This window comes from Porites lutea, chromosome 4 (assembly GCF_958299795.1).
Source record: "Porites lutea chromosome 4, jaPorLute2.1, whole genome shotgun sequence".
NCBI classification, from domain to species: domain Eukaryota; kingdom Metazoa; phylum Cnidaria; class Anthozoa; order Scleractinia; family Poritidae; genus Porites; species Porites lutea.
In genome coordinates this window covers 3,830,738-3,854,993 of record NC_133204.1, presented here as the reverse complement: position 1 = coordinate 3,854,993, position 24,256 = coordinate 3,830,738, and the positions used below count along the sequence as shown (strand labels likewise).

The following is a 24,256-nucleotide window of genomic DNA, read 5'->3' as shown; positions in this document are numbered from 1 at the left end:
TGGTTGACCATTATCCCCCGCTGGGGTTTGCTGTGATCCCAACTTACACAAACACGTGTTGTGAGATCCCTTACAATTCTTACATTGAACGGAAGCCTTACAATCTCGGGCACGATGGCCCTTGTTAATACACTTAAAACATCTACCAAACTTAATTAACAGTTTCTTACGTTCCTCCGTCTTCGTGACTTTCTTACAATCTTCCGGTAGGTGATTCTCCAGGCAGAATGCGCATCTTCGGTCTCCCTTTCCGGCAAACAGCGCACTGGAGGTGACAGGACCCTTTTTCGCCTCGTTTGATCTGTGCTGCGCCAGACAATGGTCCTCTCTCAGTTCCACTTCCACTAGCAGTGCCTCCAACGTGTCTCCTAATGTTCACTCCAGGTACTGCCTTCCTCGCGTAATCGTCAATCGGATGGCGTCGGGAATCTTTTCTAATAGTGTCGGCACGACGACTTCTGAATAGCTTTGTTCTTCTACTCCTAAGGCCTGTAACGCTCTGTACTTCGTTTCTGCGAAATCGTAGAGGCTGCGAAGTCTTGGCGTGTCACTCTCGTTGAACACGGGACGTGCATTCAATAGTTCGCTTATTAGTGCTCTCTGAATCGCGACCTTTTTGCCATAACGTTTCTTTAGGAGCTCTATGGCTGACTCGTAATTCGCTGATGTCAGCGCAAATCCTCCAATTGCCGATTTTCCCGATCCCAGAAGTAAGCTCCTTAGATAGGAAAATTTGTCGACGTTCGAAAGCCCATCGTTCATATGTATGGCACTGTCAAACGAGTCCCAAAACTCCTACCACTCGCAGAGTTTTCCGTTAAACTTTTTTACTTCTAATTTCGGAAGCTTTGCACGCACTGTCTTTTGTTGGCTACTTATCGGCTGGTAACTTTGGTTTGAATTTACGTACTGAGGTGCAACTTGTGAAGCTGGCGGTGGAGGAGGTTGCTCTGTCAGTCGTTCTTCGATGGCAGCTAACACTTGTGTCGCGTCTGCCCTCAATCGGCCACTCCGTTCAATCTCGTCCGCCACTTCTTCCTCTGTCACTTTCTCGTCTGCCGCTAACTCGGCCAAAATCTCTTCGTCGAGCGGCACGATCTTTTGAAGCTGTTCTCCTAAACTAGCTTTCCATTTCAGCAGTTCTGCTTTTCTGACGGTTGAATATTCGTCATCTAAACGTTCGTTAGCCTCTTCAATTTTCGTGAGGAATCCACGATGGCCTGCTCTTACTTTCTTTTTAGACATTCTCTAATCCGGCTCGAAGGACCAGTTGTTGCGGAATCTTCCACTGCGTTTGGAATATCTCCGCGTCCGCTGGTTCAACAAACAATCAGGACTGTATCTTTCACTTTTTTCGCTTTATTTCGTTCGTTCATTCGTACATCACAATCGTTCTAAACGTTCTACTCAACATTACAATGCTCACTAGTTTTATGGTTACCACAAGTAAACGCCTTAACTACGTATGTCCGGCCGCAAACCGAACTTGGCAAAGGCTCACTATTATTTCTTGCGATCTCAAACATGAGCGTGATACCTATTTCCTTAACATATCCCACATTATCTACCTTAATTATTATTTACCGCGCATAAACCGATTACAATCAAAACCACTAAGGTTGATAAAAAGAAACCGAGTCAATTCTATTATTCCGTCATAGGATGTGGTTATACGCCTAAGATAATTTTCTACTTGCAAAGCAAAATCAACTGTTCAACAATTACGAAAAATAATACTAATAACTTGTTATAACAAAAAGTTTCCATTTCTTTCCATCGAGTACTGAACACAATAAAAGTACTCGATGGAAAGAAAGTCAACTCCTTGAGGAATAGCAAGACCGATCATCTGACTGATTCAATGGACGACCTTTTTGATCAAACGGCGAAGGATTCAAATCTTTTTTCTCTGGCTTAAGACGATGTTAGTGTCGATGTGCCTCCAGTGACAAATCACTCTCCAAAAAGCCCGCCAAGCACTGTCGAAATCCCGCAAAAATCTTATTCGCTGGCAGAAGCCCAAGACGCTGGATTACTCCAGATATTCTTCCACTTCAACATCCTCGTGTTCGCTTGGGTGATCTGTATAATCAACGTCACAGATAGATATGATTTCTATATCAGTCATTTTAGTCTCCTTGAAATGTTAATCATAATCCAAAAATTATTATTACGGGTTATCTTTGTATTGTTGCTTGTTTTTTACTTAATAGGCCAAATTATGGGGCTACCCTCTCCCTCAGAGCTTACAGGTGGAGCGCCCAAGATTCTGAGGTGAAGGTAGTCTCTCTATTGAAATGTCGGTCATTATCCAACTTATAATTGTAGGTCATCTTTACACTGTCATTTGTTCTTGACATAGGCCAAATTATGGGGCTACCCTCTCCCTCAAAGCTTACAGGCGGCGCGCCCAAGATTCTGAGGTGAAGGTAGTCTTTCTTTTAAAATGTCGGTCATGATCCAAATTATTTTTTTAGGTTATTTTTGTAGTGTCATTTGTTTTTGAAATAGGCCAAATTAATTATGGGATCACCCTCTCCCTCAGAGCTTACAGGCGGCGCGCCCAAGATTCTGAGGTGATGGTAGTCTCTCTTTTAAAATATCGGTCTTTATCCAAATTATTATTGTAGGTCATCTTTGTACTGTCATTTGTTTTTGACATAGGCCAAATTATGGGGCTATCCTCTCCCTCAGAGCTTACAGGCGGCGCGCCCAAGTTTCTGAGGTGATGGTAGTCTCTCTTTTGAAATGTCGGTCATTATCCAAATTATGATTGTAGCTAATTTTTGTAGTGTCATTTGTTTTTGACATAGGCCAAATTATGGGGCTTCCCTCTCCCTCAGAGCTTATATGCAGCGCCCAAGATTCTGAGGTAAAGGTAGTCTCTTTTTTAAACTGTCAGTCGTCAACCATAGCATTATTGAATTTTCATTTTCCAGAGTTCATAGTGGCACCTTCTTTATAGTTTTACCTGATTTGTGGCAAAGACAAGACGAGGCCAACAAATTTATTCTACTTTATGTGTGGTGCGACAATCACCGTGGCTGACTGGGCCTCCAAAGTTCCTTTATAATTTAGACGCTTCTCAGGAGTTCGTTCACTGGTTGTAATCCAGAATTGGCGATTCTCAGCAGCTTGAAGTTCTTGCTTTGCATCAGTTGTTCCTTCGACGGCGACCTTTTCTTGTCCCGAGTTCAATATCGATTCTCGATTCTCGACTCTCGATTACCGTATCTTTCTCGTGCAAGGCTTCGGCAGCGGGACCAGTACTAAGACCATTGCAGGAAAACCGTTTGGTAGAAGAAGAGTAAAATGGTTGTTTTCGGTACGTTACCTGTCTGATGCTCGGTATATCACTGCCAAACTGCGCAACATAATACGCGAAAAACCCCTCCGGTACATGAGAAAATACGATTTTTAATATCCACCTAAAAACCTGAGCGATGTCCGGTTTATTCAGCTTATTGCCAGTTGTACGCAAAGTTCACGCGTACATTATCGCTCTCTAACTGGGTCGATTGTGAGGAAACTCTTATGTCAGTCATTGACTAAAAGCCCCCGCGCGTTAAGCCTTTGTGCGACGGACGTCCCTTAGAAACATAAATTGCCCACACTGATCGCCAATTCTACTTGCAAAGTGTTGCTGATTGAGTTGTGTAATGTACTCTAGAGTGTAAATTTAGTACTAACCGCGCAGACAAGGATGTAATGAGACATTTATTTGCGTAGTTAGGCCTTCTATCCGTTGGGCAAGCATCCCTTTTATTTTGTTTCGATAGCCTGTGCATGCACCCGTAATCCAGGGATAATCTGTTCGTTATACTTCTGTTTTGACGAGCTGTCAATTTACAAATGAACCGAACCGTGAAATATCAAGGGGCGTTTTCCAGAATCGTAGGGTTTGCGGGCAAGCGTTTCCTCTTCTTCCCTCCCCCTCTCCCTTCAACCTTTTTTTTGCTTCCTCTCCAACTTTCGCGCAATAACTCGATTGGAAACGCTTGCTACGCAGGCTAACAATGAGGTTCATGCTCCATTTCACTTTGTTTTCAGACGGAGCAAAACACCACTCATTTCCTGTTAATTTTCCCAGGAGTTACTCACGCGCGAAATTGATTGACCGATAACGATCTTACTGACAGATGATCGGCAGGATAATTACAAGAGGCGGAATAAGGGCCTCAAATGATTGTCTACAGGCTCTCTCTCCGCCTTTCACTTCCCTTTCCTCGCTATTTTTCCCCAAACAGAGAGCCTGTTCACAGGCTATGAGAAGTCCACGCCGCTTTTGTAGTTTTCTCAGACACTGTTTACAAATATGATGTGATTCCTCGTACACGATAAATTTTCCGCGGCCTCGCACGAGATTTCGAACGGTCTACACACAATGGAACATGTTTTGATTTGTTTTGGCTGGAACATGACCCCGATTACATAAACCACCGCTTACATTATCAGACCAGATTCGATAACAACCAATCAGCGTTAAGTCAAACAATGCGCACTGTGTGTCAGCCTATCACAGCATGTTCCCAAGACGTAGTTACTAAAACAAGGAATGACCTACAATGACCTACAATGACCTACAATGGCCTACAGTGATCTACAATGACCTACAATGAGCTACTATGACCGAACTTGTAATCCCTGTAATGAGCTAAAATGAAGATTTTAGAAAAAGACAAAAAAAAAAAAAGATCAGGCCGGGGACATGGGTGCGTAAAAGTAACGCGTTTAGTCCCTGACTGCATGACAGCCATTTAACGATGACAGCATCTCTAATTATTACGCTTGGAGATAAATTTACAGTGTAATAATACATGTTTGATGATGATACTGTGACTTTTGTCCAAACCATCCCTTGCAACCTTTCGCATAAGTTTTATTTTGTCTTGTCTTTTTTTCAAACAAATTGAACAAACACAGTCACCCCAACAGTCGATCCTAGGGGATCTTCAAGGGACGTAAGGGTAGAGATGAACAAAGGAGGCCTTCAGATTCTGACCCTGTTCAAAAGAAAAATTATTCATTTTCTTTCAAGTACCCTGGCCTGTATAAGACATCATAAGACCCTTTAAATGGCTTTCGGTCCAACAGGATGCTCTGTTTGTAACGCTAAGTAGTAAAATCCATATCCTGCTCAGCGGCCCATACTAAGGGAGTGCCTGCATGACTTCCGTCAATACAGGGTATAATAATGCTATACCGGTAACAACGCGATTGCAATAATCTATTTTCAACTTTCTCAAGTTACCTGAGATCAGGCACAATTTTTGTTTTGCCTTTTCAAAATGTGCTTGGCAATTTAATACTGTAAGCCTAGTGTCATGTCCAAGCGTCACACGACAAACATCATTGTCTGTCATTTTGTAGCTCATTGTAGGGCTTATTTTAACTCATTTTAGCTCGTAGTAGCTCATTGTAGCTTTTAGTAGCTCATCGTAGATCATTGTAGATTATTGTAGATCATTGAAGGTCATTGTAGGTCATTGTAGGTTATTCCTTGTTTTAGTAACTACGACACACATCCCTCCAGAGCGAGGCAAAATGCGTGCAAGTGTGCTAACAGATCATTTATTTTGCTGTTTCTGAATTGTTTCAAATTACGCTTCAGTGTTTGGAGCGCTAATGATTTTAATAACACATCTTTGAATCTCTTAGAAAAGGAAGACAGAGGGAATCCGTCTAACACTTTTTCAGTATTTACGACGTGTAGTTTAGCGCAGGCGATTATCTCTGTTCTTTCGGATATTTTAGGTCAATGCAATGATTCCTCATCTTGCCTGAAGCGTAATCAGTACAGTTAAAACAAATTTTATTATATGAGAAACCAGGGATTGATCATGAAAACCAGCAAATTTCAGTACAAAACCGCTTGTGGAAACGCAATGGAAACGAGCTGACACGTTTAAGTCAACGGAAGCGCTGCCGCTGCGGAAACATGAAACAATGACTCCATTTTCATCTTACACGTTTCCCGTCGAAACCGTCCTGCGGAAACGCAACGGAATTTTGAACCATCAGGTTTCCGCAACTTTTCCGAATTGCGGAAATACCTTATTTCACCCTGTGATATTAGTTCTGCAAAATCGCAGAATTTTACAGACGTTAAGTTTGTGTCCCTGACCATACAATCGTCTGAAAATTTTTGCGACTTTGTAGAACAATGTCTTCGCTCGCTTTGGACGTATCACCTGTACATTTGCTAAAATGTCCTTATTTTCAAGGCGCTCTTTCCAATACTGTCGATGGATATTCGCTTACTGGTCTTAATTAAAAGTTGAAAAAAACCTTCGAAGGGTTTATTACCGATTAAGGAAGGGCGCGTTTCAGTGAACAAGAAAATTCCGAGAGATCCATGCATTTATACTTTGCCTTGGCTTCTCCTAAATTTCGAGAACAGAAGGACAACCTCGCGATGAAACCGCAAACTTCGGATTTTTTTTTTTCGAGCAATTTGAGAATCTGAGAATTTAATGGTTTGAGTTTCAAAAAGTAGACTTTTTTGGAGTGTTTCAGAATCTTTTTTCAGGAAATTTCAATTTGTTCTCGTTTATACATTTACGGTATTTTGATCGAATAAAGCGCCCTCATGTGGCAAAAAATATAACTAGACACATGAGAGTCCTACAGCACTTTCTTTTTAACCGTTGCAGACTGGTTCGTCGCTGTTTGGCATGTTGGGATCGTCTCTTAAATGTGTGCGATCTTACACCACGGTTTCCCCGTCGCCGAAAATGTCTCCTGCTCTATTGAAGCTTATACGGCTGGTGTGGATTAATCACAAGAATGTCATTCTACTTATGGCAGATGGGACGGAATACAAGTATACTGTCTAGGGGAAACGATTCATTCTGTTCAAACAACAACTTATAATGATTTTACTCGGTCTTAAAACGCATACCAGCAAGAGAGACTCGTTTTACATGAGAATTTGGTTAAATGGACACTGCACAGAGATTTTATTCTGGAGGTGTTCTTCCGGTGAATTAAGTAACTGTGGACTCTGTGGACTCTACACAAGACGTTTTGAGTACGTTATTGATGGGAAAACGGAAGCGTTTAAAATAAAATAAATTATGTGAATGAAACTCGTTGGTTGATTTCTTTTCAATGAACAGTAACGCTTTCGAAGAAAAAAAAGTTCCAGAGTTTCATTGCTTTTCTTTTTCAGTCGCCTCATATAAATGTGTGATTTAAGTTACATGATCAGTTCAACTTGTTTTAAGTTTCATTTTACAGGGAAAGGGACTTCCTTCTTCTTCGCGATTGTTCCAACTCAATACTTTGTCAAGTGTAGACGAACTCTGCTGACGGTCGAATTCCACGTTCATAATGAGAAGGAAAATTTTATAGTGGCTTGTTTACGTTCTCCTTAAAACGTGAAACTAAATCCTGTTTTGCAGAAGGATACGATGTAATCCAGCACACGTTATTTTCACCATTAAAATTCTGAAAATACGACCTTTACTTGCACCATAACCTCTTCAGTTCAAGAGGGACGATAGTAAGTGGCGGAAATATGTGTTTCTCTCAAAATACAGTTACAAAAATTAATAACATAGTAAGGTCGTAATTGATAAAGGTCTGTAATTTTATTTTATAAATATTTTGGCAGGATGTTTCTTGGTAAATATAACTCTATAACCATTATAAATTTAATTAACTAATAATAATATTTATTACAAAATTTCTGATTTTTCTTTTCAAAAGCTTAAAGAAATAGTCTCTGGTCATTTCTATTAAATTGCATGAAAAACTCTTTAGCATGTATAATCTCAATCTTCAGATCCTGTGACCTGCCGTTACAAGTCAACACAGTCAATAACACAAAAGAAGGCTCTTCTTGCAGGGTGCCCGAGAATGAGATTTGCAAACTTTTTGTACACATTTCAGCTGATACATGCACAAACTGTAGCTCCCTGATCTGTTGTACCATTTATGTGCCTTCAGTATAATTATTTCCATTTCTCTGGGGTGTTTCACTGATTCAAAGCAATGTTCCACTGAATCAGATCCATGTGAATTATCCATGTTTACTTTGCTTGGGCTGCAAAAAAGCAAGAGGATTGATAATAAATATAGTGGCAAGCTAATAATGTTGTTGTTTTAATCTGATGTTAATTTATGACACTGTATGTATACTACAATGTAGAGAAGAAATAAAATCACACCTCAGTCATCCGAGTTATTTTCCATTGGGTACAAAAGCCGTCTTAAGTGCATGCTCAACAAGTGTAAACAACTTTTTGGGCTAGACTATTATTTACCTCATATCTTTTTAAACAGATGGTGACAACGAAACAACTCAACCACAACCAGTTGCAAAAGTAGTTGAGACACTGTACCGTATTTTGGCTTAAATGGCGGGTTCATGATCTTGTGCTTGTAATCCCCCCTTCACCCCTTATCAAAGTTGCTAGCAATACACGACCATGCTCAAAACTTGGAGGAACGACTTTGTATGAGGGGGAGGAGGGAGGTCAGTATTATACATGTATCTCACAGTCTTGTGACTAGCAGCGATTTGAAGCAAGAAAGTTCGTTTTTTTGTCGGAATGTCTCAACATTTTTGCAACTGGTTGTACATGTAGCTTCAAATCAATGGCATTTCAGGATCAAATGTGTTAAAACTATTTTCAGTCAAATGACAAATACATTTGGATACCATCACATCTTCAAAGTAGTTAAATGGTTTTGTGCTCCAGAAAACATTTGAAGGCACTACACGTTTTATGACTGTTTTTCTCTCAAAGATCCCAATTGAGGGCACTGTTTGAAAAGAATCGACTGGCAAAGGGACAAGTCATAATCACTTGTTACTACAGTCCACATGTTCATGTCAAACAGATGGTGGTCTAGCCATTTGCAAAGCAAATTAAGGGAAAACCTCTGCACTCAGTAATCACTATGAGGGGTGTATCCAGGATTTTTCTTAGAAGGGTTGCACCACTAAGGAATGGAGCAACTGACTGCTGACGTAAACAAGTTTTAATACAGAATACCAGTTGTATTAGAAAGCTGCACGTCATCTCAGCGGGGGGGGGGGGGGGGGGGTGTATACACCCTGCACTCTCCCCCTAGATCTGCCCCTGACCATGACCTGCCACTCTGTAGACTGTAATATCCAGCCCAGATCATACCACCGCATGCAGTTTTTAAAAGGCAGAGATTTTAAGAGTCTGACCTTTTCTTTATGCTTTTTGCTGGCTCTCCTTGAGCTGACGGAAACTCTTCTGTTGCCATACACTTTACGTGCTTCTTCCCTCTCCTCTGCTGTGATGGCATGGTCATCTAGCATAACCAAGCTTGGAAGATGGCTTATAACATAACACCTGCAAAAAAACAACACGGTAGAATCACTCTTCTTTCATTGACAAATAACCAGAAAATAAGCTTGCCCAAAGAAGATGGAAGGCTGCCTTGCAAAAAAGAAAAAAAAATAGGTGACCCTTTACATAACATAACATAACATTAATTTTTATTAGCATTCCTATATACATAAATGGTATTGCTTTTAAACTATTAGAATTATAATTCTAATAATTTATAAAATAATCAAATAAATAGATAGTATTAAACAAAAGTAATAATTAGGAATCTCTATTTCACATGCTTATGTTTCATGGAATACCATAAAATTCTGAAAATAAGCCCCTCCATGAATAAGCCCAACTACAAGCTAGCCCAATCAATTTTGAAACGCAAATTTCCCTCCGTACATAAGCCCCTTGAATAGGGCCTTTGAAAAATATAAGCCCCAGGGCTTATTTTTGGAATTTTACGGTAAGTTTCTCAAAGTTGAAATGCTTAATTCATAGACATAGTAGCCAAGCTTTTTACACATATGGATCAATATTGTTAAAAGACATGAAAAGACTGCAGGAAAAGACAACACAAAAGATGGTTTTCTATTGTTTGCTAGTCTACAAATAAAAGGGGGGCGGGGGCAGATAGAGACCATGTCAAGCAAAATTTTGTCTTGAAGGAAACAATGCTTAAAGGCACAGTAAACCCCTGAAAAAAAAAACCTCTGTCTGAAACCCAATGAATGTTTTTGTTAGACTACCATATCCATACCTCTATATCTGCCTGGATTTATGAAAACTCGGTCAGCAAACATTTTGTAGATTGTTTCAACTTCCCATGTCTTAGCTTGTTTACTGTGTTGTTTGCTTATGTCATTTTATTTTATTTTACTTTATTTTTTTTTGGAGGGGGGGGGGTGGGGCGTTGTTTTGTGGTTAGGGATTTGTGTGAAAGTGGCCGTGGAGGGAATTTCATGAATTTGCATTCTTTCTACTCCCCACCCCCCTCCCCTCTCTCTCTCTGTCTCCTTCCCTAAAGGGTGGTTTTCTGTCCCTACCCAGAATTCTCTATTACAAGTGACAGTTATTTGAAATCAGTCTACCTAAAGCTGGTTTCGTAATTGCCCATGGCACAATGTTGTGTGATGTGTGAAGGGGAAATTCTCACTGGTTACATTGTGAGCAATGACATTTTATAAACTGAAATTTGGTATTCCTACCCCTAAACTTTGTCACTCTCAAAATAATTTGAGGAAAAAAATAAAGAAAAATAAATATTTTTTGACATTACCTGTAATCCTTGTACTGGTGATACGTGCCACCATTAAAATAACTTGGAGCTGCTTGATTGTTCATCATGCTGAAGTATTTCAGGTTTGGAAAGCACATGGCTACAGTCTCTATAAAAGCGCTCAAATTTGTAATTTTATTGTGGTTTACCCACAAAATATGAAGTGACCCAATTACAGGAAATTTAACGTGACTAGTGAGATTATTGTCATCCAGAATTAATGTATTCAGATTGTCAGTGTCTCTCAAAAACTTGAAGTCCCTATGATTGGTTATTAAGGAAAACAGGTGTTACATGAAAAGGAATGAAAAGGCCATAATACAGAGTGGAAAAAGGTAGACTCAAGCAAAGGAGGAACAACATGGCCAGAACTTAACCCAGCCTCTGTTGCATCTAAGACTACTGCTACATGTTCCTTCCCCTCAATTTCATGTTATTTACCTAGTCCATGCAAAAATATCCCCAGAAAAGGGCTGTCACGGCGGGGGATGGGAATTTCCCCTGGCTGCTACCATGAACATGAGCCTATTTGCATCTGTCTCGTCCCCAGTCGCTCGCAATCACAGGGGGAAATTTGAGTTAATTATTAGGGAAAGAGGGGACGAAGGGAGTTCCTTCCCATCACTCCCCGCTCACGCTCTACGCTCGTTCCCATCATCCCTCTCTTGTGCTTCTCACTTGTCTCGAGTGCTCACAAGTTCCCCAATCCCCACTTACACTTGGGAAAGCCACTGGAGGAGGCAGTATTTGCTTGGAAAATATAGGATAGGATTTGTGACAATTTCGTTGAAAAACAACATCCTTAAGTACTCACATAGAGGCTCAAGGGATGTCTGACTACTGCACATGTGAATCCCCTTATTAAACCCCCACCCCCTAGAATTACTAGCTTGGCTTTGAGTTCTGATACAAAAATTTGAATCTCCGGCAATGATGTAACTAAGAGCATCAACTCTTCAATTAAAAGTAATAATATTCTTGATCACAAATGACTAGCAATTTGTACAAAATCGCTCAAACCCCTGTGTAAGGATTTACTGGCAGACTAGTATATATTTAGAAAGGTAAAACAATGTGTCTTAAACTTCAGAGCATTACACGACAATGTTAGCTTAAGGTGGCTGAACACAGTTCTGTGGGCGGTCAGCAGTAAATTGCGTGACGATGCGTGTTTTAGATTAGACAAACAAACATGGCGGCAAAAAAGCAGTGGTACACAGAAGACAATTTCTCAAACTCTACTCAATAAAATTTTGTGATATTTGGCAGAATTTTTACTTTTATCGTTAAATAATGAGAACTTTAAAATGGAAGTTGACCAGACGAATTTTGTGACACATTAATAATTACAGTACAGTTATATCGCTGATTATCTAAAACCCGCCTGTTAAAATTTGGTCAAATAAGTTTCAAATCATGGAAATGATTAACTATAGTAAGCTGTGTGCAAGTTTATAGGAAAATCTAATGAGCGAATTTTATGTAAACTGAGGAATTTTAAGGTTGTATTCAATCGTTCATGCTGCCATGGAAACTACGAAAACTCAAATTTTACCTGTCAATCAAAATCTTTCATCAGTATATTTTTCACTTGCCAAGTTTCAGCTTGTGAGCTTCAACCTTTCTCTTGTCATGATTTGGCAAATAAATACACTGACAAACTGCTAAAATTGTGTTCAGCCACCTTAAATTATTAACACCGGCCAGTCTGGGAGATTTCGGCACATCCCAATATATTCATTATGGTCATTACGCATGCAGCAATCTTATACAGTCCCTATTTCATGCTATTTCAAATGAACAGAGTCGAAACATGTATGCATAATAAATAAATGGGCTGAGCAGAAATCTTACTCTTTACCGACAACGATTTAGTCTTCCATATCATTATTACTACGGCAGAAACTGCACAAGGATACGACAAATTGTTGTGGCTCAAATCCAACGCTGTAATGTCACCGAAGCTCAACTTTTTGTGCCAGCCTTCGGGAAGTTCACTCAAATCTCGATAAGCTAGAGAAATTCTTCCAGGGTCGCTAGGATCAGGCCAACTTATTGAATTCATCGTAAAAAAATCGCTGTGGCATGCCTCTTCACCGGTGTTTTACGCACGTCCTCACGTCTCGATTAACCGCCATTTTCAAAATGGCTACCGTAGATGAGCTAAAAAACGGTAAGAAAGTGCTTATTTATTTTGGCAGATTTCCCATTGTTCATCGGCTATTGAAGGCATAGATTTCCTTTATTATCTTTCTCATCAGTTTTAAAAGAAACTTTAGAAAACAGAGGCGTTCTTGGTCAAATTCGAGCTCGAATTCGAGCGGAAGTCTTCAGCGCATTGGATGATCAGGTTGGAAGCTATAAACTATCACAAGAGCCAGAAGATTAACTTTACGTTGTGGTACATTAGGTTAAGCTCTCATGAATTAAATAAGTGTTTTTTGCTATGTATAGACTGAAGCAAGACCGACACTATCAAATGAGAATCTTCTCATCAATGAATTGATCAGAGAATACTTGACGTTCAACAAGTACAAATACACAGAATCTGTGCTTTTAGCAGGTACACTGAACACTTATTTAGTTATGTTTTTTTTTTATGGGTTTATTTTTTTCTCCAAGTGACTGAATGCTTATAGTGATGATTATAATAATATACCCATCAAATTGTTTCCTATCCTAAAAAGCCTGGACCCTCATAAATCATAAACTAACCTAAAACCTGGGCCAAATGTCTTAATTTTTGTCGTAAAATCTTCACTTCAAGTATACCCACCTTTTATTAGGCAGCCTGGATCTCCCAAGTGCTTTAACGGTTGGAACACATTTCATTTTACAGTATTGTTCTATTATGTTCCCTTCCCCACAGAAACAGGCCAGCCTAAGGATCCAATGGACAGACAGTTTCTTGTTCAGGAGCTTAACATCACAGAAGACCAGACTGCATCACCTTCCATGTAAAGTGAAAAATGTTTCTTTTCTGAACACAATAAGTTGTTTCAAGACTGTTACTCAGCTCAATGGTGTAATTCTCCTGCAAAGCTAAATGCTTTCAGAAAAATATTTTTTCTCCTTCTACATATTTGTTTGTGGAGGTGTGTGTGGCCGAGCGGTTAATACCTCGACCTCTGGATCTGGAGGTCTAGGGTTCAAGCCACACCCTTCCCGTTGTTTCCTTAGACAAGGAACTTTACTCAACTTTGTCTCTCTTCACCCAGATGTAGAAATGGGTACTGGTATGGCTTAACTTTTCAGACCCTCTTCCGACTACTAGCATCCCATCCCGGGGGGAGTAGCAATACTCCTAGGCTTGCTTCTTGCTATGGAAAGCGGTAATAAGCTCTGGCCGTGTGGGCCTTTGGCTCGTGTGCGCCTTTACCTTACCTTAAAGTTTTACATATTTTATAGAGAGCTCAATACTACCCTAATAAAATCCTCAGAGTGTCCCATGTTTCCAGTTTAATGCAAAAACTGAGATTTTCTAGTTGCCCAAAGCCAAAGGCAAGTTTCAATGGGACCCTGCTGGACCACATACTTATACCTGTGTTGAGATTCCAGGAAGAATCAATCCATCTTTCTTTCTCCCACTTTTTTCTCCTTTTCCTACACGTATGTTATTTTACATTTTATCATTTTTACATATGATCACTCTAATGGACAAAATTTTCTTCTAGGCCCCTTTTGTATGAGATGTTGGCTTATTATCTCCAAGGGGGCCACAGGGAGGGAAGAAGATTGAGAGGTTTGAGAGATGAGTCGTTACAACCTCGTACTGCAGGTAATATACAGTCATAAATACCTCAATCAGTGTCCCCCAGCGGCCTTAAGAAATGGGTTGTATAGAGTTTCAAACATCTTGCTCGAACCCATAAGCATCCCAGCCCACACTTATTAGACTTATTATGGGCTGGAATCCCCTTTTCCACGTACTTATAAGTTTAACACTGTTATGAAACTGCCACCATGACACTTAAACACTCGTCAAGAGGGAATAATGTCTAGCCCTAAGAATATGCGCATTTCACAAAAGTCTTTTTAGACCAATTAAACACTTAAATTAATTGGAAGTTGGTTTTCGGAGGGATCTGCAAAGTTTTATTCAGTGTTGTCAAGAGAGAATTCAATAGTCGCCATTACAATAGTCCACATTTTTTGCTTTTGATCAGGAGTCAACATAACTTGATGCAAACGTCCCATTCACATATTGCAGCCAATGCCCTAAGATTTCCTCTCTGTCCCATGATTCTCTCTTGCACTTGTACAACAGTGAACAAACAGTAAATATAGTCTATAGGTGCATTCCATTTGGATGATCAGGGCTGTCATTAAGAGCTGGGGGCCGGGGATTTCCCCCAGCTACTATGAATGTGGTCCCTGGCTACTTTCATTGGAAAAAGGAAGAAAAGTAGAAGCAAAAGAAACTCCTAGCTGTTTGATTCCCTGCCTACTTGTTGTATTTACCCAACAACTTGAAATCTTAGTGACAACCCTGGATGATCAGGATCGGTTGATCCTAGTGATCCTGGATTACTGATCCTGATCTGGATCATCTCAAAGGAATGTACATGTACCCTATATGTAATACCTCCCATAGAGCCTGGAGTACCTTGGGCAGTGGGGTACCAATATAATAATCAAATACCCCTCCCAAAGAAGAAAAGTCTTCATAACATTTATTGGGATTATATTAAAAGAAAATCCTCTTGTTTTTCCGCTTGAGAGTAGTTTCCACCTCATGAATTACACATTTTCATGTTGCATATCTGCATTATTGTTCTCTGTCTTCCCTCAATCAAAGATTTGCTTCCATTTTTCTGCTTTCGAAGGTGATCTTTATCTGTAAATAATTATGTTTGCATCAAGCACTGCAACATAGATACCACTCAAAATATATTATTATTTCTTCTTACCATTTTTCATCTGTTTTTTTTTTTCTTTTAACAGAATCGCGACAGAGAAGACATCCAGATGGGTTGCTGCACACCCAGGACAGAGGTACTCTTTACTCTTTATTTTCATAGAAGATGTGCTTTTTTAACCTGCATACTAGCATTGATTTCCTTTCCAAAACACAAGAAGGAAGGTGGTGTAATATGTAGTTTTCACTTTTTCTTGCACCCCATGATCTCCCACCCGAGGAAATGACTGCTATGAAGGCTTGTGCTGAGAGCATCTTTTATTTTTTGAAAGGTTGATGGGTTGTCAGCACTCCTATTACAATCGTGGCACATGTATTGTCATTCTAGAGAACTACTTCCTTTCTTTTACATTTTTTAATGTTGACTTGCATAATATTATGTACACATCACGTGACCAGCATTAGAAAAAAAGAAAAGCTAAACTAATGGGGTTTATTTAGTGTGACTGATACAGGCTAGATGCATTGATTGTAGTAATGCAGGGGTGACACAGCCAGAGGAAGGTCAGGAAATAACAGTCTTTTAAAGGTCAAGAAACAGCCAGGGAAATTTTTGAAAAGTCAAGTAGCATCTTAAGAGGGACCCCTCCCTAAAAGCAACACCCACATGTAGACTGTGGTCAGTCCTCACTGCCCTCCAGTTATCTTCTTTGACTCTCTTTAATATGGACAGCTCTCAGCTCTAAGGTGGTCGTCACTTAGGCCCAGTTTAGACGCTGAACTTTTTATGAGCTGAACCTAACAAATTGAATTATGTACAGGAAATGTTCGGTGTCTGATTCGATAAGGAACGCCTATTTCAATTTTGGAACGGTTCAGTCGTTCTTCCCTCCTTGCCCGGGCCAGGAATTACAACTTTGGAACGACTTTGATTCAAAAGTCAAACTTTCCATACGCCGAACCTAATGCATAAATTGACATAACGTATTTGGCAAGAAGTTTAACTCAGAGAGCATTTTTCTCCTTTTAATTTTAATTCGGCTGGAAGTAAGATCGGTTTCTTAATCAATTAACCTGGTCTAAATAATTTGGGTCGGCTTTAATTCAAAGTGGGTGCAGTTCAGGAAAAGTCCGGCGTCTGTACCTGTCCTTAGAGCCTGTCACAATATAACTTGCTATCAGGCGGTCCTTCTTTCACGCTCTCCAGAAAAAAAAGAAAAGAACGCCTGATCGCAGGTTAGTCCCAGTGCTGCGACACTTCATTGTCAAGTTTAAGAGGGTTGACTGGGTGTATTCTATGTTCTTTTTTTTGTCGCTTGTCAAGTAGATGAAAGAAGACTTCATTCAAGCTTTGGTCATGATCCTGAACCTGTTATTGTTCGAGGAGGGAGAAGATGACGCCCGATAAATAATGCCCATTAAGACAAAAAAAGAGAAAGACTGGAGAAAACCAGCAAGTAGTAGGCAAGATTGTAGGATGTTCCGGAATTCTGTGAACTTTATTCCTTGCTTTCCTAAAAGCACCTATAACTTGCTATCACACTAGTAATAAAATGCTGTATATGTAGCAAGTAACACCCTTCGAGAAGTTTGTAACATTGGCTGAGAGTCAGTCTAAGAAGGAAAAGAAGGAATACCTTAGTAACTGAAGTTCATTCCAGTGCAACTGTTAAATTTAGTGGACCATCTCTCAGCCAACAACCAAGAAGTTTCATTTTATTTCAGCGGTGTTCAAGAACGCTTTAGTATGATAAAAAAGAGTGCCAAGTTTGAGAATGATATGTTAAAAATTAAAGAGGATATGGTTCAAGACATACTCTAGGGTCTCTTTTTTTTCGCGGGTGGAGGGATGCTTCGGTGTCGGCCAAAGATATTCTGGAAACCGCGCATGAAAAGTCTGTGTCACCCAGCGTGGGTTCCGCAAAGCTGTAGCTAAAGATTTTACAGACGAATGTGATTCATCACTTTGAAACTTGACAAGTTTACTTGTTGTAAGGCTCTCTTTCTTCTTTGGTTTTTTGCTTAATACTCCTTGTCAAAAGTTGGAAAAACCCTTTGAAGGGACTATATGTGATGTTTCTATCCTATGTCGAAACCTTTGGCAAATTTCAGCTACTGTTTATAAGAGAAAGGGTAGATCTTTTTTTTTTCATGGCAATAAATAGCTCTCATTCCATGCAGATTAATACGGCAATTTCAAGAGTACAAAAACAAAACCCAAACCCAAACCATCAATACACCCAAACGCTCAATTTGTGCATAAGAAGCCGCGTTGCACAGGTCTCCCATACAGCAGCTAAAGTCGCATTTCACAACATCCGGGCCTTCACATGTTGGATTATATGCTGTACATAGCTTGTTTGAAGTACATCTTTTACGGAAGAGTTTACTGGAGTAAGTGTTTTCTTCCTCCTTGCTCAGTTTTAGACATTCGTCGTATATGTGCGGGCACGTGTGTGCTTGCTGGTAAGACTCGCAGTGCGACCATGAAACATCGCTAGTGCATATGTAGCACTTCACGCCTGTGAAAGACACCAGAGACTAATTTATCTTATTCTAGTGTAAGATATGGTTATACACAGGTATTTTTAGGTCTGTATACCCTGGTTTGCTTTTACTTTTAATTAGCCTTCGCTGCAGACGCTACAACAAGTGGGCGCCCGGACACCCTGCTACTGTACGGCCACACTGAGACTATGGGCCTGTTTATGTGAGGTAAGCCAACCCGGTTAGCCGTGCCAGGGCTGGCTTGGATCATCAATCAATCAATCAATCAATCAATCAATCAATCAATCAATCAATCAATCAATCAATCAATCAATCAATCAATCGTTTATTTATCCACGTAACGTCTAGTGAGCTAAAAAGCTCGTTCCATATACGTACGTGCTAACATAAAATTGTCGTATAATCTAGAGAATTAAAAATATATTACATATATACAACAACTAGATTTAACATAAAAACTAAAATGTACAACTGTAAATGTCGCTATATAAGAATTAAGATGGCTAAAAATTGCTTTGAAGACGTATGAATAGATAAAAGCATGTATTATTTCCTCATAAAATTTGTGTTGTGTTTACATGGAAAAGCTGACCCGCCTTCTCAAATAAACACAATGACAATTTTAAGAGAAAAGAGGGCAGGAGCCGAGACAGCCCGGTAAAATGGGCCAGCCGGGCTAACCAGGCTGGCTCATCTCATATAAACAGGTCCGATAGATTTAGTGCGTTTTCGAGCACAAGACCTGATTCTTTTTTTATGATACGCGAAACGCCATCTCTCAAAAAACTCGGTGCGATTTTTGTGCCAGAAAGGAAATGCGATGCGACGATTTCATTCAAGTACTACACTCCGTACCGTATCGATTTTAGGCAGTTTTCTCAGCCTCATTTAGCTTGACTTTCCTGTTTACATTAATGTTTAGAGACAAAGTTAAAACGTTTCATTGATACTTTTTTTTCGATTAAATTTCTCAATATGATACCTTTGCAGATATCCCACTGTTCATCTCGATCAAAGTTGTCCGTGGTGGCGCACCAATAAGAAGTCGATTGACCTCCCCATATACAAGTGTCGTACTGTTTTCCTTCGTATGTAAAGGGGAACACGCAGCATTTGTTTGACACCGTTCTTCTCGTTCTCCCACATGTAACAGCAGTGTCTCCACACCCTGAAATGAAAAGACAATACATAAATTTAAAGAAGTTGTGTCATGGCTCGCTGAGGGATAACGCTAGCAAAAGATAATGGAAGAAACTGCTTGTAAATGACAAAATTTTTCAGCGCTTCTTCAAAAAAAAAACATACTTTGTAAGCGTTATACCAAACGTTACAAACAACGAAAGTGCACTTTGAAAAACTGTTTAATAAGGCTATAAACAAGTTTTCAAAACACACAATAGACCTCTTTAGCTCGTATGTTTTGTTTTTTAATAAAGGTCCCAGAGGAACTTGAACCCTTTGTTTCTTCATAAATTATGCGTAGATATGCACGCGAATAACACGAAATTTGAAAGAAACAGTTCTATTTAACAATTATTCCTAGAGCCCGAATGGGTTCTGAGTCAATAGCCCATGAGGCCGAATGGGCTATTGACTCAGAGGCCATGAGGGCGAGAGGAATAATTGTTTTAGTAAAATCCAACTAGTTAGTCAAAAATATCGAGAATAAAAAACGTTTAGCTAGTTAAAGCTAGAATTTAATCCTATTGTGCCGCCAAAAAGCTCGCGCTAGTGGGCTATAACATAAAGCCTAGTAGTAGCTCAATCAATCATAACGCAGCATTGATAATAGACCACTAGTTGGATTTTACTAAAGAGGGTTATCACATGACCTGTATTGGGAAAACAAAACATACAAGCTAACGATCGAGGTCTACTGCAATCCGTTTCAATCTTTTCCGACTTTGGCCATCCGTACTTTCTTTTTTATTTGCTTTCAGTTGTTATTTTAATGTTTTGAGTGATTATTTAGTAACTCAATTTGGTGGCAGTTTCTACTGTTTGAATTTTCATAAATGTCCTCACACAGCTCCTTTAAAAGAAGACGGAAAGCAATTTTAACTGATGAATCAGTGCCTTATATCAAGAGCCATAGTAACCATTTTGGTTCTTGCTTATATCTGATTTTGTGCGAGTTATCAGCCGCACCAAAAGGTTAGACTCGGTCATGGAGGGGGTAGGCTATAAAGAGAAAATGTTATATCCGTCTGGCTGGTGTGAGAAAGCATTTGCAACCGTCACATTTAACAGTTTAATTTCAAAGTTTTGCCGGGTGTTAAAGCCTGAATAAGAAATGCAGTGAAACTTACTTAATGCGGTACTGTTTGCCCGTAAAAAGATAAATCTGGTGGTATATTAATGAGGGTTTTAGGTCTTTCAGCAAAGACTTATATAAGGGGGAGAGGTGTTGTTTAGTATTCATGAATGTAACGCAAAAGTAGAAATTTGCCAATGGTAGAGCATTTGAATTTGTGCGCAGTTTAATTTAAGACATGTACGACATTTTTACCTTTGAATGATCTTCATTTTAGCTTCCCCAGCAAAAGCAAAATTTTTACCAAGGAGTGAAAGACAACAGAGAAACCATACGTCTTGGTGAATGTATTAAAACATTAACTGTGAATATTTATAACAACACTGACACGCTTTGAAATTATGGCGTACGTACCTTTTTGAAGAATTGTGAAGAATGATATTTCTAACAGCAGCGCGAACTTCATTCCGCGTTCTCTAATCTGCCCAAGTTGTCGGGCATTTACAGTGACGAGTTTCGCAACCGACAATTTAATGACTTATTAGTGCGACAATAAAATCACAATTCGAAGGGAGCAGAGTTTTCGTTTTACGGCTTAGACTGTTCACAGGGAGGTTGTTTCAATTTTCATTGGCGGTTAAAACACCGGGGCCAAAACTCCAACTCAGCAGCATGAAATGCACTGCGCTCCGAACGGCGGAAATAGGTTAACGTATTTAGGCCTCTGAAATCGTAAAACGGCCTCTCATACAACACTTGTAAAAGTATTAGAATTTGCGTCAAAAATATAATTGCAAATATAATAATATGCTTATTTTACCTTCTTATTATCTTTAATACCTGCTGAGAAATATTTTCCCAATTATCGGGCAAAAGGGGGGTTTTAAAACCCCGCAAGAGAAGTTTAGTAGTTGATAACCCTGTCAGCTCTTGATTCCGGTATTAGAAATTAAGTTAAGAAGGAAAATATCTTAGACTAGTTATAATATATGAAGTGCAGGAATGTTACATCGAGGTTGTTATTTTTTCTGCTGTACATTTTAACGCGCCGCAGGATAATTTTCTAACCAGTCGAATCGTGTTTAATACCTGCATCGATTTTCATAAATAATATATTACCGAATGCTTTAATTAATTTTTTGCCTTTTTAGGTGGTTTTTCAAAGCGTTTTCTTCGTGTTGATAATAAAGTCGCAGCAAATATTTATAAATGGCTTCAGGTTTGCGCGCATGTTTATTTTTGAATTCCGCATCAGATTCTGATTAGGGCTGTTGTCATGGAAAGCCGGGGTATCTCAATCTTTTGACGATTAAATATTTGGCTCTATATAATACTTGTTTTATATTTTAATGGCGCTTTAACCTAAGGAGCTTTTGTTCATCTCTTACACTGCGCGTTTCCTCTTGCCGCAGGTCTTTTTAATGCTTAATCTTAGTCCGACCTTCTAATACTCGCTCTGCCCGCACAATAAACGTGAGACATAACACATTAACGCATCTTTTTTTTTTTTTCAAATGTGAAACCATTCAACCCTTATTACGTCAATTTGAATCTTTCATTTCACGTATCATGAAAGGCTTCCCCTTTACTCTTAGTTTAGAAGTCTTTGTACAACTTATACTATATGGACTGTCCGCAATATACAGCTCCATGAAAGTCGAACTGTCAATCTACAGAATTACTCACGTCTAAATTATCAAAGCGCGTTAGAACATTGAACATTTTCGTTATTCTTATAATTATAAAGACTTAAGATGCCTTCTCCCACTCTTTGGCCTGCAATGATGTATTATGTTCGTCCAGTGGTAACCATCTACAGTAGTGCATTTGCTGTAAACTTGGTCCTTTTACATTGGTCCTTTCTTCCCTTACTTTGTAACATCCTAGTAATTTGTTCATCAGTTAGTTCTCATACCAATAATATTTGTAACATCAGTTGCCCATAAGAAATGAAAATAAATGGGAAGGACAGTCGCCCTTCTCTTAGCAAAAAAAAAAACAGAGTGAGACTTTTCGCCTGGGGCTATGCCATACCGGATTTGTCGTAATGAGGACGAAATAAGGTACCGGGCCATACCGCGGAGTTGATACGTGTGCTTCAGTGCTTAAATTGGTATCGTAATATAATTATTTACTTCATGGAGCTCAGTAAATGAAAATAATAATAATAATAATAATAATAATAAAAATAAAACAGACTGGCGATAAATTTGAAAACAAAAAGTCTTCTCAGAACTTCTGCCATTATTATTAATGGCAAAGTGAGCAGACTAGGGGGCCCGTTTCTCGAAAGGCCTGGTAAAATAACTTTTCGGGCCCGAAGGCAAATTTTAATCTCAAGACTTGTCCAAAAGTTGCACATTTGCTAGTCACAAACCACTCAATTTTGTTCGTCAACTGCTGCTTACATTGTAGTATTTTCAAAATTATTGAAACTTTGATCGAGAATACAAACTCGACAAACATAAAACAGCTTTTCGGGCCCTGAAAGCTACCGAGACTTTTGGAGAAACGGGCCCCTGATCATGAGTCAGTGCTTAAAAAGGCAAATTAAAAAGTATATAATTTCCCGTTCTTCTGGCTGAACACTGCGGCGCGCGGCCAGACTGGTCAATTTGAAAATGAAATAACAGTTTTTTTTTTCTCGAAATTTTTACTAAAACCCATCGCTGCTGTGCATGTCATTTAGGAGTAAACATCAGGCTGGATAGTCCTGATTAATAGTGGAATTCTCCTTACAAATGGACTTGCCTGGCCAGACAGTTCTAAACGCCCTATAAAAAGATTCCAAAATATATAAAAAATTAGCAAGTCCACAGCGACAAACCAATGAGTGGTGCCGGATCTCCCAGTTGTAGACCTGGATCAGTACAATAACAACGTGTAGAAAAGAATAAAACAAACATATATATTTAAACAAATTTGCTCAATATTTGGGTTTGAAAACAAACCTTCTTCAAGGGCCAAAAGAAAAATTAAAATAAAACTAAAAGTCCGTTATAAACATGATAAAAAGACACCGACCCATTCTTTCCCCCACGCGTCCCTCGCGCGTTTCGTGTGGCCACTCGTGTCAAAAGTAAGTTGGTCAGCGGTTTTGAAAGCTGCCATCACTCGAAATGGCGACGTTGGACGCGAATTCTTTAACATTTTGAACCGCCATTTCACGGCTTAACGTTTGTGCATGATGTTCATTGTACATTTTGACATCATAAATGGATATATAGGATTTATAACGTGTAAAAATGACAACGCTGGAACTCTACACTAAGGTGCCATTTGAGTTTTCGTGATTGTTGTTTTGTTGAACTCGAGTGCCTGGTGCAGACTTCGTGAAGTGAACACCGCCGGCGTTTCTTGTATTTTCAGGGTGCCAGAGTGTGGATTCCGCACAGTCAGGTGGTATGGATCGGTGGAGAAGTAACCAAAGATTTGAACACAGATGGAATCTTGGATATTGAACTCGATGACGGAAATGTTGGTTTAATGTTCTTCGATTATTTTATAAGCCTTCGCATCAATTTTGACAACTCGCAGTGAAGTGGTTTTGTTTGCAAATTTGCAAGCTTGAGTTTATTTGTTTTCTTCTCACAGGAAATTACTATTGATGTTTCGAAAGACATAAAGAAATTGCCTCCTCTGAGAAACCCTGAAGTTTTAGTCGGTGAAAATGACCTTACAACGCTCAGCTACCTTCATGAACCAGCAGGTCTGTACACGAAAAAAATATTAATCCATGTAAACTTAATTGTTTTTGTGTTAGTTGATGTGTACAAACTCTTTGTGTGAATATAAATTGAATTCTCCTTTTGTTGTAACCTTTTAAACAACACGTTAAATACTATGGGTATAAAATTTCTGTATTGTATTTTGTTATAAAGGTTATAGCTCAACTCGAAATCAAAGTTCTTTGTGGGGTTAGATTTAGCAATTCTTAATTTTTTTTCAATTTTTTTTATTTCTTGCTTTCAGTGTTGTACAACCTCCAAGTCCGTTTTCTGCAATCCAATGATATATACACTTACTGCGGTAGGTATATA

At 39.2% G+C, this 24,256-nt stretch overlaps 5 protein-coding genes and 1 pseudogene across 8 annotated transcripts in view; 3 read left to right on the top strand and 3 right to left on the bottom strand.

Moving 5' to 3' along the window:
• LOC140935307 (WD repeat-containing protein 7-like) overlaps positions 1 to 7,424 on the top strand; it is a 61,588-nt gene extending 54,164 nt beyond the window's left edge. For both annotated transcript variants that reach the window (XM_073384856.1, XM_073384854.1), the window contains exon 28: positions 6,654 to 7,424. In XM_073384856.1, the coding sequence (XP_073240957.1) occupies positions 6,654 to 6,836 (183 nt within the window). In that variant the 3' untranslated portion in view covers positions 6,837 to 7,424. The remainder of the gene's footprint in view (positions 1 to 6,653) is intronic.
• Positions 1 to 12,720, bottom strand: part of LOC140935344 (leucine-rich melanocyte differentiation-associated protein-like) — a 37,294-nt gene extending 24,574 nt beyond the window's left edge. Inside the window, exons 1-4 of one of the 2 annotated variants that reach the window (XM_073384896.1) lie at positions 12,516 to 12,720; positions 10,597 to 10,857; positions 9,185 to 9,332; positions 8,004 to 8,047 (exon numbers count right to left, since the gene is read on the bottom strand). In XM_073384896.1, coding sequence (XP_073240997.1) covers positions 8,024 to 8,047; positions 9,185 to 9,332; positions 10,597 to 10,857; positions 12,516 to 12,661 — 579 coding nt within the window. In that variant the 5' untranslated portion in view covers positions 12,662 to 12,720 and the 3' untranslated portion in view covers positions 8,004 to 8,023. Of the gene's footprint in view, positions 1 to 7,570; positions 8,048 to 9,184; positions 9,333 to 10,596; positions 10,858 to 12,515 lie in introns of those variants that run through there. The other variant, XM_073384895.1, reaches the window with a different exon arrangement.
• On the bottom strand, positions 59 to 1,763 carry LOC140935330 (uncharacterized; annotated as a pseudogene).
• Positions 12,721 to 12,728: 8 nt separating the features above from the next.
• On the top strand, positions 12,729 to 16,956 carry LOC140935346 (centrosomal protein 20-like). 2 transcript variants are annotated; one of them, XM_073384898.1, is made up of 7 exons: positions 12,729 to 12,769; positions 12,858 to 12,946; positions 13,051 to 13,159; positions 13,466 to 13,553; positions 14,271 to 14,374; positions 15,541 to 15,591; positions 16,779 to 16,956. In XM_073384898.1, the coding sequence occupies exons 1-7, from the start codon at positions 12,742 to 12,744 to the stop codon at positions 16,850 to 16,852; spliced, it is 543 nt and encodes a 180-aa protein (XP_073240999.1). In that variant the 5' UTR covers positions 12,729 to 12,741; the 3' UTR covers positions 16,853 to 16,956. The 2 variants fall into 2 exon arrangements, with proteins under 2 accessions (XP_073240999.1, XP_073241000.1); XM_073384899.1 differs by having other exon boundaries at positions 16,782 to 16,955.
• Positions 16,957 to 17,626: 670 nt separating this feature from the next.
• LOC140935345 (uncharacterized) lies at positions 17,627 to 20,729 on the bottom strand. The gene is made up of 3 exons (XM_073384897.1): positions 20,631 to 20,729; positions 18,945 to 19,130; positions 17,627 to 17,976 (listed from the first exon to the last, which is right to left on the bottom strand). The coding sequence occupies exons 1-3, from the start codon at positions 20,680 to 20,682 to the stop codon at positions 17,651 to 17,653; spliced, it is 564 nt and encodes a 187-aa protein (XP_073240998.1). The 5' UTR covers positions 20,683 to 20,729; the 3' UTR covers positions 17,627 to 17,650.
• Positions 20,730 to 23,331: 2,602 nt separating this feature from the next.
• The window catches only part of LOC140935350 (unconventional myosin-Va-like), a 31,923-nt gene continuing 30,998 nt past the window's right edge, over positions 23,332 to 24,256 (top strand). The window contains exons 1-4 of the mRNA XM_073384903.1: positions 23,332 to 23,488; positions 23,586 to 23,693; positions 23,811 to 23,925; positions 24,189 to 24,245. Coding sequence (XP_073241004.1) covers positions 23,462 to 23,488; positions 23,586 to 23,693; positions 23,811 to 23,925; positions 24,189 to 24,245 — 307 coding nt within the window. The 5' untranslated portion in view covers positions 23,332 to 23,461. The remainder of the gene's footprint in view (positions 23,489 to 23,585; positions 23,694 to 23,810; positions 23,926 to 24,188; positions 24,246 to 24,256) is intronic.

Excerpts from the sequence above, each read along its gene's own strand:
- LOC140935346 (XM_073384898.1), top strand. The coding sequence starts at position 12,742 with ATGGCTACCGTAGATGAGCTAAAAAACG. Across the intron at positions 13,554-14,270 it reads CAGACTGCATCACCTTCCAT|GCCCCTTTTGTATGAGATGT; the intron begins GTAAAGTGAAAA and ends ATTTTCTTCTAG. Across the intron at positions 15,592-16,778 it reads GCTGCACACCCAGGACAGAG|TAGATGAAAGAAGACTTCAT; the intron begins GTACTCTTTACT and ends TCGCTTGTCAAG.
- LOC140935345 (XM_073384897.1), bottom strand. The coding sequence starts at position 20,682 with ATGAAGTTCGCGCTGCTGTTAGAAATATCATTCTTCACAATTCTTCAA. Across the intron at positions 19,131-20,630 it reads CTTCACAATTCTTCAAAAAG|GGTGTGGAGACACTGCTGTT; the intron begins GTACGTACGCCA and ends TTTTCATTTCAG. Across the intron at positions 17,977-18,944 it reads ACAGTGGGATATCTGCAAAG|GCGTGAAGTGCTACATATGC; the intron begins GTATCATATTGA and ends TGTCTTTCACAG.